The sequence below is a fragment of the Camelus dromedarius genome, chromosome 11 (assembly GCF_036321535.1).
Source record: "Camelus dromedarius isolate mCamDro1 chromosome 11, mCamDro1.pat, whole genome shotgun sequence".
Taxonomy (NCBI): domain Eukaryota; kingdom Metazoa; phylum Chordata; class Mammalia; order Artiodactyla; family Camelidae; genus Camelus; species Camelus dromedarius.
In genome coordinates this window covers 151,682-167,465 of record NC_087446.1, presented here as the reverse complement: position 1 = coordinate 167,465, position 15,784 = coordinate 151,682, and the positions used below count along the sequence as shown (strand labels likewise).

At 53.7% G+C, this 15,784-nt stretch overlaps 1 protein-coding gene across 5 annotated transcripts in view; it reads left to right on the top strand.

Annotated features, from left to right (window-relative positions):
* Positions 1 to 5,216: 5,216 nt before the first annotated feature.
* SHANK3 (SH3 and multiple ankyrin repeat domains 3) overlaps positions 5,217 to 15,784 on the top strand; it is a 49,106-nt gene continuing 38,538 nt past the window's right edge. For all 5 annotated transcript variants that reach the window (XM_064491311.1, XM_064491309.1, XM_064491308.1 and 2 more), the window contains exons 1-9: positions 5,217 to 5,501; positions 5,845 to 6,048; positions 6,903 to 6,974; positions 8,904 to 9,012; positions 9,088 to 9,239; positions 9,334 to 9,501; positions 9,600 to 9,716; positions 10,102 to 10,179; positions 11,120 to 11,186. In XM_064491311.1, the coding sequence (XP_064347381.1) occupies positions 5,217 to 5,501; positions 5,845 to 6,048; positions 6,903 to 6,974; positions 8,904 to 9,012; positions 9,088 to 9,239; positions 9,334 to 9,501; positions 9,600 to 9,716; positions 10,102 to 10,179; positions 11,120 to 11,186 (1,252 nt within the window). The remainder of the gene's footprint in view (positions 5,502 to 5,844; positions 6,049 to 6,902; positions 6,975 to 8,903; positions 9,013 to 9,087; positions 9,240 to 9,333; positions 9,502 to 9,599; positions 9,717 to 10,101; positions 10,180 to 11,119; positions 11,187 to 15,784) is intronic.

The window sequence follows — 15,784 nt, the reverse complement described above, 5'->3', positions numbered from 1 at the left end:
TTCATAGTGTGTACCAGCAGGAAGAAGAAAATTCAAGCCAGAAGGAAAGTGAGTAAAGAGCCGGTTGACATGTGACTCAGTCTAAACATGGTTCACTGCTCTACAGAGCAGCAACAATATTTAAAATTCTTACTATACATGGAAGGAAGGTAGAGATATTAATCAACTTTAGACTTTGTTAATCATGTATGTTAAAAATCTAAGTGTATTTATGAAAATGATGTAACATGTCACTTCCAAAACAATGGGAGTTGTGGGAAAGGGAATGAAGATAACATGATAATCAAACGGAAGGACCGAAGGGAGAAAAGCAGCACCAAGGAGGGAGAAGACCCCAAAACACACAATAATGTGGGAAAGACACAACAACGCACAATAAAGTGGGAAAGACACAACGCACAATAAGGTGGGAAAGACACAACAACGCACAATAAGGGAGAAAGACACAATGCACAATAATGTGGGAAAGACACAACAATGCACAATAAGGTGGGAAAAACCAATTATAACATATCACTAATCACAATAAAACACCATTAAAGGTTGAAAATTCTGAGACTGGTTTTTATAAAAGTCTGGCTACAAATACTACTTACCAGAAGCACACCTAAGAATACAGGATGAAGAAAGGATAAAAGGAAAGTGATGGAAAAAGGTATATGAGGTTAATACAAAAAAAAGTATTGTGGTTCTATTAATTATTGAAAAATAAAGTTAAGGCAAAAGGCATCACTAGGGATAAAGAAGGGCACCACATAGTGATAACAGGAACACTTTATCAGGAAGCTATAGTGATGCCAAACTTGTCAACATTAAAAACAAAGTCTGAAAAGACATGTAAACCCCATATTGGCAAATTTCATGGAGAAATGGCTAAAATGGGATTTTATCTCACTCCTGTTAGTAATTTATAAATCAAGCAGATGGAACATTAGAAAGGGTGTAGAATATTTGAATAATACAAGTAACAAGGTTGATACAATGGAGATTACACATCTCCTTGCATCCAGTAATTCCTATTGGACTATATATACGGCTATAAAGAAAGTCTTCATAAAATCCCACAGATCAGTATTATGCAGACCATCTTCCCTGACCACAATGCAATGAAATAATAAATCAGTAGCCAAAGGTAGGTCCTCCCTCCCCCAAAAACCTAGTATACACTTGAAATTTTAAATAAGCATGCTTTTCAGCAATTCCTAAAGCAAACAATATAATTGATATTAGAAAATTTAAGAGATGAAATTAAAAATACTACTTATCAAGACTTAATGGACATAACTAAAATGGCACTTGGAAATTTACAGACTGAAATGCTCATTGTTGGAAAAGAAAGACTGAAAATTGAGTTAAGTATCCAGTTGAAGAAATAAGAAAAAGAATCTTAACAACAACCAAAACAGTAGAGAGAAATAAACAGAATAAAACAAAATAGAAATAGAAATTATGAACAAAATGAAAAGTTGATTCTTTAGAAATATATTTGTGTTCCTAGAAATATAAAACACATCAGACTCAGGTTGAAATAGAACCTAAATATACTGATAGATGTTAAAATAACTAGAAGCCATAAAAAAAAACTATACACAAAAATTATATGAGGTCCAGACGGCTTTACAGTCAACTGAACATTCAAGGATTCTGATCCGTGGAAACTGCTCTGGAGCCTGGAGAGGGTCTGACCTGAAGAGAGGACATTGGGGGTGAGCAGTCTGTAGATAGAGGTTTGGCAGCTATGCCCTGAACATCTCCTTAGCTCCAGGTAGTACCACTCCAGGGCCTTGGACACACCAGTGACACCACACCAAACAGGCAAAGCTCCCTCCCCACAGGGAGTCTACATTCCGGCTGGGGAAAGACAGATCTTAAACAGTAAGCAGCAGGGAAGTAGATTACAGGGTGTGTGGGAAGACAACAGCCACTGTGGAAGGGGGAGGGGCACCTGGGGAAGAATATAGACTGGGAGAGAAGACGGGGCAGCCCACCCCCCTACATTGTCGAAGAACCCAAGTAGGGGAGGATTCAGGGTGAGTGAAGTGAGACAGCAGAGAAGGCAGGCCTGCATGGTATTCAGAAGGAAGTGCTGTGGGGCCAGGCCACTGCGGGCTCAGGCATGAGGAGGGGGAGGACTGGGATTTGGGTGAGGAAGTGGGCCCCACCCCAGAGTGTAAACGGAGGCAGGGAGGGATGGTGTGGTGCAGGAGGGCCCCCAGGAGGGCCAGGAGGTGGGGCAGACAATGCACACTCAAGGGAGCTTCAGACCTTGTGGGTGTGGGGCACCAGGGGTGTCAGAGGGACTTTGTAGTGGCCGGTGGGCCTAGGGCTGCTGTGGGGTGGTGAGCAGGGGTCCATCCATTATGAGTTTGACTCTGCCAGGTGCTGTCTGGGTGCTTTGCCCACGTGAGCGCCCACATGTGTCTGAACTGTGGGGAGGCGAGAACCATGGGTCTAATGGAAGGAAATGGGAGGCAGAAGGACCATGGCGCCTGGGCAGTCCTCACCTTCAAGGACAGGGACAGGACAGCAGATGGGCTGGGCTGGAGGTGATAAGAAGCCTGAGGGTCTTTTATTCTCAACAAAAGAAGGCGCAAAGACAGCCCTGTCCCTGGGCTTCCTGCTCTGTAAACCCACCACACTGCAGGGACAGGAGGACATCATGTGGGTTAGGTGCTTCTGGGTATTGCCAGGGTGGTGGTGGGGCCAGGGGAGTGGAGCGGGCTTGGAATTCATTCATACAAACCCATTCTTTGCGCCAGGCATTCTGTAGAACCAGTGCTGAGCAAGGGCTCCAGTGTCAGCCGACTAAGCTTGGAGACCAGGAGTGTGTTGGTCACTGATTGCAAAGATGTGAGGCTTTGTCCTGAAAGCTTGGCAGTCACAGTACTGGTCTCACTAAGGACAGTGGGCTGGTGAGGAGGCCTGGGGAGGCTGAAGGGGCCCCTATGAGGTTCAGACTGGGTGGACAGTTGGGCACCTGGCTATCCAGGCCAAGGGCAGGTTTGCAGAGAGAGCAGAGGCCTGGAGCTGCTCTGAGCCTGGTTGTGGGGAGAGGTGCAGCCTCCTTCTCAGCCCCACTATGAATCAGGGACTCTGGTGAGCATGTCCATGGCCTTGCAGCCACAGTAGGAGGGGTGAGGGATGGCAAGGAGGGGCAGCTTTGAGTGATTCCAGGAGGGGAGAACAGGGGCAGGAAGATGGTGGAGACAGGATGGGGCCTGGAAACACCAGCTTCCTCTCTCCAGGGCTGGGCCACAGGAAATCCAACCCTCATGCTTCCCAAGGTGCTTCCTGCAGATAAGTGGGCTTCCGACCGCCCTTTCCTGCTCCCCCCTTTCCCTACCCCTCCCATCCTGCTCCAGCCCCAGGGGACCCTGAGCTCTCCCACTCAGTCCAGGCCAGTGGCCTTGGGAAGAGCCTGGGGCAGGGTGGTGGTGGGGAGGTCTGGGCATCCTGGGGCCACACTTCTAGGCAGGGACGGTCCGCCCAGGCTCGGGGAGAAAGCAGACCAGACCACAGACAACGCTGGAGATTCGGCTCTTCGGGGTCAGTGAAGTCTTGGGAAGCAGAGATTTTTTCCTGAAGGAGTGGTGGGTAGAGGAGGAGAGAGCCGAGTCTCCCTCAGGGGTCAGGACTGGTCCTGGGGAAGAGGACCCAGCTCTGGGGTCGACTAGAGGCTGTTCTGGGGGCAGAGGGGTGGTATTGTGGGCTTTGCGGTGGTCAAGGTGGCCCTGTGGTGGTGGGGGTCTATGTGGGGCTCTGTGGGGAGGGGGCTGTTCTTGGAAGGGATGTCAAGCATTGTTCAGTGCCAGGTCAGGGTATTTCCAGGTTGTCATGGAAAGGGGTAGGGAGATTTTCTGTGTGTGTGTGGTGGGGGGTGGGTGCAGGGGGTGTTCATTCAAGTTTATTCCTGGGAGGCTCACGGGACCCAGGGATGCTCTTGGAGAAACTGGGTGAAGCTGGGGCCTTTTCTACCAGGGACCAGGTGTCCCAATGCTGGGTTGTTCTGTGAAGGTTATCAAGGGTGTCTTGTGAGAGGGTGAGCGGCTCTGCGCTGGGGGTCAGGGCCTGTTCTTTGGGAAGGAGTCAGGCATGTTGGGGGAGTTTTGTGGGAGTCAGAAGCTGCTTCTTAGGAAACCAGGGATATTTCGACGTTTGCGGGCTGTTATTTGCTTTCAGCGACCTTGGGGCACAGGGTTTCGCAGCACAGGGGTAGTTCTGTGAGGTTGATCAGTGTCGGGGGGGGGCCTGGCGCGCTCCAACGGGGCGGCGGTGCCTAAGCTGGTCTCTTTACTGCGCTCCCCTCTCCTCCGCCCACTCATCACCCCCTCCCGCGTTGCCACGACAACGCGTAAAACTAAAATTCACTTCCCAGTCGCAGGTGGAGACTAGTATCGCCCCCTCCCCTAAGCCCTTCCTCATAGGTCGCGCCCTCATACTGTCGTCGCTAAGGTGACTGGGAGGGGGTGACAGACGCTGCATCTAGGTGGACCAGAGGACCCGAAGAGGGGGGAGATGGAGATGCGGGCTTCAGAGTCCGGAGCGAACTCCCCAAACTCGGCTAGGGGTGGGTGAGCCGCGCTTAACACTGTGTGGTCCTAAGGGTTAAGTCGAAGGGTTAATCGGCTCTGGCTGTGGCCCCTGGCCTCTCCAGGTTTCCGAGTTCCCCACCGTCCAACTCCCAGGACTGGGTCAGGGTGGTCCCTGTCATCTACGGGGGCCTTGAATGGGGTGGGGAGGGGAGGTCGGTAGAGTGGGGAGAAGCTACCACCCCCGGAAATTAATTCTCCTGTTTTTCTCTCCCTTTCCTGCCCTGCCCCTGGTCCCTGTGCCCAACACGGCCCCCACCCCCGCTCCAGGACCCCCTCCTCGCCGCTTCTTCCCCGGTGGTCCACGGATGCTCTTCCGCAGCCAAAGGGCGGTGCGGCCCTCGCTGCTCAGCCACTACCCCCACACCGAGGCCTAGGACTCCCCACACCCCCGGCGCAGCCCCTAAGGGCCCCCACCCTGCTGCGCGGCCCTCACCCTTCGAACGAAACCCCTTCCTCACCCCAGGACCCCACAGAGATTCCCCCGCCCTCGGCTGGCCCTGAGCCCTCTCGGCCCCCGCCTCCAGCGCAGCCCCCTTGCCACCCCCGCTTCTCTCCCGGCTCAGGCCCCCTCCCCCCGCCGCCCCCGCCCCCGGGGAAGGCAGGCGCCGAGCTGAGCCGGGGCCGATGCAGCTGAGCCGCGCCGCCGCCGCCGCCGCCGCCGCCGCCTCTGCGGAGCCCTCGGCGCCGCTGTCCTCCGCGCCGGCCCCGGCCCCGGCCCCCCCCGGCCCCATCCCGCACAGCGCGGCCGACGGGGCTCCGGCGGGGGGACAGGGGGGGCCGGGGGGCCGCGCGGAGTCCCGGTGCGCCCCGCTCCTGGCCGCTCCCGGCCCCGGCCCCGGCGCGGGGATGGACGGCCCCGGGGCCAGTGCCGTGGTCGTGCGCGTCGGCATCCCGGACCTGCAGCAGACGGTGAGCCTCGCCGCTCGGGTCCCGACAGCATCCCCCGCCCTCCTCGCCCAACCCCCCACCGGCGCGCTCTGAGCTGGGAGCGGGAGACCCCAGGCCCGCGGCTAGTCACCCCTCCCCCGTCGCCTCCGCCGGGACCCTCCCCACCGCCCGGGCGGGGGCGGGGCCCAGGGAAGCACCGCCCTTGGGGCGAGGCCTTGCCCTCTGGATGCGGAGGCGCTGGGTCCGCCTCGTGGGCTCCCGAGCTCTGGACTCGCGGGGGCCGGGGGACTTGGTGCCCTGCGCCAGGCAGGCGGGGCGAGCCCTCGCTCATCCGGTCCGCTCTCATGAGCCCGCTCCGCCGCAGAAGTGCCTGCGCCTGGACCCAGCCGCGCCAGTGTGGGCCGCCAAGCAGCGCGTGCTCTGCGCCCTCAACCACAGCCTCCAGGATGCCCTCAACTACGGGCTCTTTCAGCCGCCCTCCCGGGGCCGCGCCGGCAAGTTCCTGGACGAGGAGCGGCTTCTGCAGGAATACCCGCCCAACCTGGACACGCCCCTGCCCTACCTGGAGGTGAGCGGCGGGCAGGGGCGCGAAACTGGGGACGGCAAGAGAGCGTTCAGGACGCCCCACCGAGCTCTGGGACGTGAGCTGTGGGGGGCGCGGCAGCGAGGAGCGACGGCCGTGTGGAGTTAGTGTGGAAGCGGTGGGGCGCTGTGCGTAGCGTGCGCTGTGTAGCGTGTGAAATGTGAGCAGCGTGCAGTGCCTGCGATCAGCGGCTTGTGCGGTGGGGTGTAAGCGGGAGTGAGTGCCCAGAGCGCGGTGTTGAGTAAGGCAGCCGTCGGCTGTGTGCACATCCGTGCGGTCGTCCTCCCCGTCCCCCGCCCCTTGTCTCGCTTGAAATTCTCCAAAGGGCAATCTGTCTTCCACCTTTGCTCAGCCGTTCATGATGTAAAGGCTGTTGAGTGCCCTGTGAGCAAGGGGACCCAGACTCAGAGTTGCGGGTGGGGTCGTGGCAAGTGCAATGAGCATTGAAACAGACATTATGGTAGCTGAGCTCAAAGCTGGCTAGGCCTCCGCGGACAGTTCTACTAAGAGAGGGGCTGTCTAGGAAGCTAAGCCTGGAACCTGGTCTTGGAAGAGAACTAAGGTTTCCAGGGGATTCTGGGGATGGGAATGAGGAAGAAAGGGCACTGCAGGCGAGGGGACAGCTGGGCATGCATCACACCTGACCTCTGTGTCGGCGGTGTCGGTGGTGGTGTGTATGGATTTGTGAGGCTGGCAGGCAGGGGTTCTGTTGTTGAGGGTGGGTGGGAGGTGGTGTGGGGCCTCAGCTGCACAGGAGTGGGCAGGACTGGGTTCTGTGCCTGCTTTCACCCACTCAGCCCAGGTGGGTGCCTTTTTCTACCTTGTTTTTACCTGAGCAGTTTCGATACAAGAGGCGAGTTTATGCCCAGAACCTCATCGATGATAAGCAGTTTGCAAAGCTTCACACGAAGGTAAGGAGGCAGCCATGGGGAGGGGACTCCAAGGTTACCTCCTGCACTACCCCCTCCCCTCGACGCCACTGACCATGACAAATGTTCCCCCACCCCAGCCTTGACTGGGTTTTGTCATGTCAAAAATGTCCTTTAAAAGTTTCCTTCTTGAGGCCCTCCCTCATCTTGGGGCTGACTGGTCAGTCCCTCCGGCTTTCTCCTGTCATCAGGGGCCCAGAGTAGGTGTTGAAGGTGGCTGGAGGGCTGGGTGCAGACTCTGGGCACCACGGCTTTAGGATGGGTGGTCCAGTGATGGGTTCCAGTCGCATCAGACTCTTGCAGACCCTTCTGGTGGGCCCCTGGTTAAGAGGTAGCGTGCGACAGGGCAGTGTCTTGTTGAGGACCTGCAGGGAGAGAAGTGAACCAGCACCTGATGTTGCTGGAACTGGCGGGGGTGGGGAGAACAGGGAGTCCAGCCATCAGTGGTCATCCAGGGCTGGGCATGTGTAATTAGGTGTCTCATTAGTTTTCTCCTGAGAGGGGCTATTATTATCCCATTCTGCTGATGAAGACTCTGAGTCCCAGGGAAATTAAGTGACTTGCTCATAGCTCTGCATCCATTGATTCTGGGCCTGGAACCAGATTTGTCTGACTCTGGGGTCCTGTGCCTAGGCTTGCCTATGGGGTCTTTACTCCTGGGCACTGTTGGTAGGAGGGCCTGAATCCAAATACTCTTTGCAGGGCACCTCACTGCCTTCTTTGAATGTAGGAGGGGCAGAGTGGGGCCACAGCCCTTCCCACAAGCAGACTCCTTAAGCTCCTACCCCAGGCTCCTGAGGGCCAGTGGACGTTTGCTTACTGGATACTTCATTGACAGTCTCTGGAGCCTAAGAGAGGGATCTGAGCACTCACCCCTGTGCCCCAGTGACCCTGTTGTGACCCTGGAGGATCTGTGTCAGACTTCTCTTCCCTGTGGCTTGTGGTGGGCTCTGCCACCATGGGTTCCTCCTGTAGTTACTTCTCCAAAACTGTCCTCAGTGACTCACAGGACACCAGTGACTCTTAACCTTCAGTGAGTCCCACTTGTTTTTAGGATGAGTTTCAATTCCTATCACAGTCCTGTGTTTCTGCTTGCCGGGGCTCCAGCTGACCCCACCATCACATGACCCTGCCTCGTTTCTTCCCTCAATTGTGAGCACTCTTCCTCCTGTTCCGCTGTCCTGACCCACTTGAGGAGGCCACTGTTTCCTATTTTTGATGCACTTTGTTTCTAGGGGGCTTGGGGCCTCTGGCCAAGGCACCTTGCCTTGTGCATGCAGCATTGTAGCACCAGCAGTAAAGCTCAGTAAAGCTTTGCTTAGTGAATTAATGCACGATTGGGTGAAGGAATGAAAGGCAGTCAAGGTCATGCCACAGGAGGGGACACCAGCAGTGGGGGAGGACCCGGAGGTAGGGTTCTGCCATGGGGTGAGATAGTGAGAATAGTGGTCTAGAGAAGGAACAGGCCACCTAGGGAGCGATGGGGATGGGGGTTGCCCTAGGCTGGCTTCTGTCTAGGTGGCCTTGGGCTCTTCCAGGCTGGACAGGTGGGGGCACCAGGGCCAGGGAGAGGGGCCAGGGCAGCGGCGGAGGCTGGCGTAGGGAATTCACTCGGAGGGCGTGACAGGGCAACCTGGCCTTGTTTAGGGGCCGGCTGGGCTCAGGCGAACAGCTATGCTGGGCTTGGGATGCAGGGAAGGACTTCAAGTGGCACGTGGGTCCAGCTGAGCTGGGTGCAGGACTGCAGTGGGAGGGCAGGGCTTAGGGTGACATGAGTGGAGTGACAAGGTCATGATGTAGGGTGATAGGCCAGACTGAGCAGGTGGCCTGAGGCTCACTGGTGGAAGGTGGGTGATGGTCAGATAATGGTGGCTGTGGTGCTGGGCTGACTGGGATGCCTGGGTTTTCCAGGCAAACCTGAAGAAGTTCATGGACTACATCCAGCTACACAGCACGGACAAGGTGGCCCGCCTGCTGGACAAGGGGCTGGACCCCAATTTCCATGATCCTGACTCGGGAGGTAAGAAGCAGAGCAGGAAAGGGTGTGGCCTTGGAATGGCCAGGACTATAATCTTCATCTGTCCCCTGAACCCAGAGTGTCCTCTGAGCCTTGCGGCCCAGCTAGACAATGCCACGGACCTACTAAAGGTGCTGAGGAATGGTGGTGCTCACCTGGACTTCCGCACTCGTGATGGGCTCACTGCTGTGCACTGTGCCACACGCCAGCGGAATGCGGCGGCTTTGACGGTCAGTGTGGGCGGGGCCCTGGCCTGGGGGGGCACGTGGGCCAGGAGGGTGAGGAGGCTGGCCTGGCATGGGTACTGAGGTTCCTCACCGTCAGACCCTGCTGGACCTGGGTGCTTCACCGGACTACAAGGACAGCCGCGGCCTGACGCCCCTGTACCACAGCGCCCTGGGTGGGGGGGACGCCCTCTGCTGTGAACTGCTCCTGCACGACCATGCTCAGCTGGGGACCACAGACGAGAACGGCTGGCAGGAGGTCCACCAGGTGGGCAGGGAGCACGAGGGCTGGGTCCCAGGCTTGATCTGTGGGCTTGGGGTGTGGGTTCTGTCTGGGGACCCAGCAGCACCTCCCTCTTCCCCCAGGCCTGCCGCTTTGGGCACGTGCAGCACCTGGAGCACCTACTCTTCTATGGAGCCGACATGGGAGCTCAGAACGCCTCAGGGAACACAGCCCTGCACATCTGTGCCCTCTACAACCAGGTGTGCCTGCACGTGTGCACGTGTGTGTGTACACAGAGGTGACACTATGGAATAACTACATGTGTGTGCACATCTGACCCTGTGTGTCATTCCACAAGTGTGTGTCCTGTGTCCTGCAGAGGGCTGTGGCCTTGAAGGCCTAGGTGTGCACATCTGTTCCCTGTATGCACATGTTACACGTGTGTGTTCTGAACAACCAGGTGTGAATTGTACGCATCTGGGTCCTCTGGGCTGGGTGGGACTGGCGTGCGTATACCTGACCTGCTTGTCTCTATGCTACACATGTGTGCGCTGAACACATAGGTGTGGTTCATGCACCCTGCACACCTGTGTGCCCAAGCGCTGTCGCTCAGCTGTGACTCCCCCGACTCTGACCCTCCCATAGGAGAGCTGTGCTCGTGTCCTGCTTTTCCGTGGAGCCAACAAGGATGTCCGCAATTATAACAGCCAGACAGCCTTCCAGGTACACAAGTGTTTACAGGAGCACGAGGCTGCCTCGGGCATGCCAGTCTGTCCTTGGTCTTTCTGAGCCTTGCTTTCTTACTTGTGAGGCAGGAAGGGAGCTCTGAGCTAAGGATTGCCCAGGGTGAGGTGGAGGAAGAGCGTGAGCCAGCGCCATGCCCAGTTCGCGGGGAGCATTCACTGTGAACAGTGCCCTTGGTCCCCGTCCCAGGGAAAGGAGAGGGGGGACAGAGGGCTCTGGGGCCTGGGGAGAACAGGTGTGGGCTGGCCTGCCAGAGACAGGCGGCAGGTGTAGGGGCTACGCTGGGGGCAAGACAGGTGGTCCCAGCCCCGATTGGGCTCTGGCGATGTTTCTGAGCCCTCTCTCTCTGGCCAGGTTCTGAGCACCGGATGACCTGGTGGATGGGTTTCTGTGTGGCCTGGAGTTTGTGGGGGGAGTCTGGGACCAGGTTCTGGGGACTCTGGATCATGGAGGGAGCTGGGACTGTGCTCTCAGCGGAAGCAAGGGTCATCATGGGTCTCTGGGGAGACGTGGGAAGAGCAGATCAGGCCACTGTGGTTGTCCAGTCAAGGGGGTGGAGGCTGCAGCGGCAGGCCTGCCGGGTGATGAGACGCAGGAAGGAGAGAAGGGAAGAGGGAGGGAGACAGGAGTAGGGCACTGTGGGCTGAGGCTGAGACAGGGAAGATGGTGTGTGCAGGGCCATTAAGAGCATAGGCAGGGTGAACAGTGCACCCCAGCTTTAGCTCTGAAAGTCTCATGTCCCAGGAGACCCCTCAGTCCCAGGCAAACTGGGGAGTGAGTTAGACAGGGGCTAGGGTCCGAGCCTGGGGCCCCCAACTGAGGAAGGCCCACATGGAGTCCAAGAAAGGGCCCTCAGGGCCAAGGGGGCGGTGAGGTCGGTGCCACTGAGCCTCCTCCCTTCTGCCCCCGCCTCCCGCAGGTGGCCATCATAGCAGGGAACTTTGAGCTGGCAGAAGTCATCAAGACCCACAGAGACTCGGACGTTGGTGAGTTCTGCCCGCCCAGGTGCCAGCTGGATGTGGGTTTGTGGGGGTTGTCGGGGCCCGACAGTCTGATGGGCAGTGGAGATGTTACAAGGGAACCCCCCATTCCCTGAGCCTCCTCCTCCAGCTCTCCCAGTACAGCTGGGAGTAGTCTCAGTGGTCCGTTAGTTGCTCCTGCAGGTATGGGGAATGTGTTGAGGGCAGGCCTCTGTAGAGTGGGCAAAGGGTCAGGGTAAAGGGCGCTGTTAGGTTAGGGCTGTGGGTTGGGGCCCGTGCTGGGTTTAGGGGTCAATTTAGGTTGAAAGTAGAGTTGAAGTTAGGGTCAAGGCTTGTCTTGTTGTTAGGGCATATGCAGGACCAGCAGGGGACATGTGGCAGTGGAGCTCAACCACTGACCCTCAGAGTTTCACTTCAGCCTGGAACATGGGCCAGTTTATGTGGCTGCAGCAAGTAGCAAGCCTCAATGTGACGCAATGGTGTGAGTCCTCGTGCGATGAAATCAGAACGCGGTGGTGGGGCCACATGCAGGGAAGGGCAGCAGCTGTCTCAAGCGAGGGCTCTGAGCTCTTGGCACCCAGTGCGTCCTGGGAGCCCAGTATGTGCCCAGCAGGAAAGCCAGGGGTGCTGTCCAGTCTGGCAAGAGGAAGGGCGCAGGGAGGGCCCCACCCCTTCCAACATCAACCATGGGTAGGGGGCTGGCCTGAACCTGAGCTCTGCTGTCCCTCTGGGTGGGCCTCTTCTCATGGAAAGAATATTTTCTGCCAGAGGCTGCCCTCTCCAGCCACCTGACCACAGAGGGGCTCCCATCTCAGCTCCCTCTGCGCTGGGCGGGCCAGGCTTTTTCTACCCATGGTTCTCTGGAACACAGACTCCCAGGCTCCCCTTTCTGCCATGAGTGATGTGTCCCCATTTTAAAAACCTTTGCAGTGACAGTGGACAGCAAAGGGCAAGGGCTGATCTCAGGGTTTGAATCCTGGTTGGTTCTAATGTGAGGCTGTGGCTAGGCTAGGGTTAAGACTAAGGTCCAGTTCATGTTTAAGGAGTTTTCCTGTATAGTCTTCCTTGAACAGACCTCCCTGCAGTGAGGCTTGGTTATGAGCCCCTGGTGCCCCGCACAGGGTCAGGGGGCTGTGACGGTGGGTGGACTGTCCAAGGCTGCTGGCAGGCCCTCAAGCCGCAGCTCCATTAGGTGCCTGTGGAGCACATGACTGAGCTAATGAAGTGGTGTAGGCTTCAGGGAGAACTGTGATGAGGTCTGAGGTTTGAATTAGGAGTGAGAGGCTGAGCAAGGGCTCCAGTTACGCTCTGCTGGGGGCTGGTAGGGGTTTTGAAGGTGTTTGTTAGCCTGGGAGAAGCCTGGTTTGTGGATGCATGGGGTCCTCTCTTCTGCTTGTGATGTCATTTTGGGAAAGCTGCTTGGGACCTCTGTACCTCAGTTTCTTGTAAGTAAAATATGGTCTTTTATGGTTGTTTGCAACCCCTCCCCCCGCCGGCCTCATGTGGGATTCGATTCTGTGGGTCTGGACTCTGGCGGGTAGCCTTGGTCCAGCTGGTTAGAGGGTAGGGGCTTGTCCGTGCTCAGGCTGAGGGTCAGGAAGGCCTCAGCCCCCCACCCCCCGTCTTTGGACAGGGATGCTGTGGTCCCTGGGGTCACCATTATTGCAACTCTCCATCTGGCTGACCCAGAGTACACTCACCTGGCTGGGGTAGGCATTTCATTCCTGAGCCAAAGTCCGTATCAGTTAGTTCCATTGCAAGCATCAGCTCTGGTGGCCGTGCACCCTCTCCTGCTCAAGTGTCTCTCTCACACACTCCGATGACACAGCCAGAGCTAGTGGGTAATGTATTCATGAGTATTTATGATAAACTCTGTTATCTTAATTCACTCTCTCAACACCCCCCAGTGAGCGATCTTTATTAGTCCATTTTTACAGAGGAGGAAACTGAGGTACGGAGGGGTTAGTGGTAGAGTCTGTCTTCAGACCCGGGCAATCCAGGGGCCCATCCTTGTTACTCTCGCTCCCTCTGCACACATTCACTTCAAGGACACTCCCTCCATGAGTCATGTGTCATACCCCAGCTTGGGGACCTGGGTGGGGCCTGCCCACAGAGGAGGAGCCAGAGGGAGGCTCTGCCCAGCCTTCCATCTTCCTTTTCCCGTAAAGAGGAATCCCACCTGGAGGGTCTGGTAGGCTGTGACCTGTCACTCTCCAGGGGACAGGTCACTATGAAGTCTCTTGGCAGCCCCATCACGCCTCCAGACTGGCCGGCCAGGAGCAGGGGCCCTGGCCTGGGGCAGTAGCTCTGCTCTCTTGCTTGTTGCCTTGAGCTGCTCCTCAAACAGGCTTCTCGCTGACTTGCTGTCCCCAGTGCTTTTGAAGAGTGCCCTTGGGAAGTGCTTCTCACCTGGTAAGGTACATTTGAGTCACCCAGGGATCTAGTTAAGTGTAGATTCTGACGCAGAGGGTCTGGGTGGAGCCTGAGATTGTGCATTTCTGAGGCTGAGGGGAGGCCCACACTTTACATAACAGGAGTCTAGACTAGGGCTTGGCAAACAATGCCCCTAGGCCAAATCCAGTCCATGGTCTGTGTTTTTTTTTTTTTTTTTTTTTTCAGTTAAGGCTTTAAAATTGAGGATTTAATAGAAAGATCTAAAAAATAAAATAAAATTGAGGATTTAAATTCCAGTTAAAACTAAATTCATGTAACATGAAATTAGCTATTTTAAATTGAATAATTCAGTGGTATTTAGTATATTCACAGTGTTGTGCAACCAGCTTTATTGAATTCCAAAACATTTTCATCACCCCAAACGGAAACCCTGTATATATTAAGCAATAATTCTACATTCCCCTCTCCCTCAGTCCCTGCCAACCGTTAATATACTTCCTGTCTATAGAGATTTACCTATTCTGGATATTTCACATAAGTGGAATGACCCTTGGTGTTTGGCTTCTTTCAACAAGCTGAAGTTTACTGTAGGATGTATCACTACTTCATTCCTTTTTATGGCTGAATGATATTCCATTGTTTGTGTATGTGACACTTTGTTTATCCATTCGTCCTTTGATGGACACTTGGATTGTTTCCACCTTTTGGCTATTGTGAATATTGCTGTTATGATCATGTGTGAAATGTATTTGTTTGAATACCTGTTTTCAGTTACTTTGGGCACTTAGGAGTTGCTGGATCATATGATAATTTTATATTTAATTTTTTGAGGAACCACCAAATTGTTTTGAATCAGTTTACACCCCCACCAGCAATGTGTGAGGGTTTCAAATTCTTCAAAATCTCACTGACACTTGTTATTATCCATTTTTAAAAAATTATACACATTCTAATTGATGTGTTATCTCATTGTGGTTTGATTTGCATATCCCTAATAGCTAATAATGCATCTTTTCATGTGCTTATTGGCCATTTGTGTATCTTCTTTGGAGACATGTCAAGTTCTTTGCTCATTTTTAAATTGTTCATAGAATAAGTTAGGAAATGTTCCTTCCTCTTCTATTTTCTGGAAGAATTTTAGAAGCGTTGGTGCTAGTTTCTTTCCATATTTGGTAGAATTCATTAGTGGTGCCCTCTGATGCTGGACTTTTCTTTGTTGGGAGATTTGTGATTACTGATCCAACGTCCTTGCTTTCCATAAGGCTGTTTAGATTTTCTATTTCTTCTTGAGTCAGTTTTGGTAATTTGTGTTTTTGTAGAAAATTTTCCATCTCCTCCAGCTTATCTAATTTGCTGGCGTACAGCGGTTCATAGTATTCTCTTAAATTCTTTTTAATTCTATAGGATCAGTAGTAATACCCCATTTTCATTTCTGATTTTAGTTATTTGTGTCCCTCTTCTATTTTTCTCTCAGTCTAGCTAAATGTTTGTCAATTTTGTTGATATTTTCAAAGAAACAACTTTTGATCTCATTGATTCTGTCCATGTTTCTATTCTGTCTTTCATTTTGCTCATATAATCTTTATTATTAACTTCCTCTGCTAGCTTTGGGTTTGGTTTGACTTTCTTTTTCTAGTTCCTTAAGATATGCAATTAGGTTATTGATTTGAGACCTTTATTCCTTTTTAGTGTAGGTGTTTACAGCTATAAATTTGTCTCAGTATTGCTTTTGCTGTATCCCATAAGTTTTGGTATGTTGTAATTTTGTTTTTATTTTCTCAAAGTGTTTTCAGTTTTCCTTATGATTTCTACTTTGACACATTGGTTGTTTAAGAGTGTGTTGTTTAATGTTTCACATATTTGTGAATTTTCCAGTGTTTTTCTGTTCTTAATTTCTAGCTTCATTACATTGTGATTGAAGAAGATACTTTGTATGATTTCAGTCTTTTAAAATTTATTGAGATTTTTTGTGTGACTTCGCATATGATCTATCCTGAAGAATGTTCTTCGTGTTCCATGTGCACTTGAGAATACTGTGTACTCTGCTCTTGTTTTGTGGAGTGTTCTGTATGTATCTGCAGGTCTAATTAGTTCAAGTCTTTTATATTCTTATTGATCTTCTCTCTAGATATTCTATGCATTATTGAAAGTTGGGTGTTGAAACCTTAAATATTATTGTAGAACTGTCTCTTTCTCCAAATATGTCAATG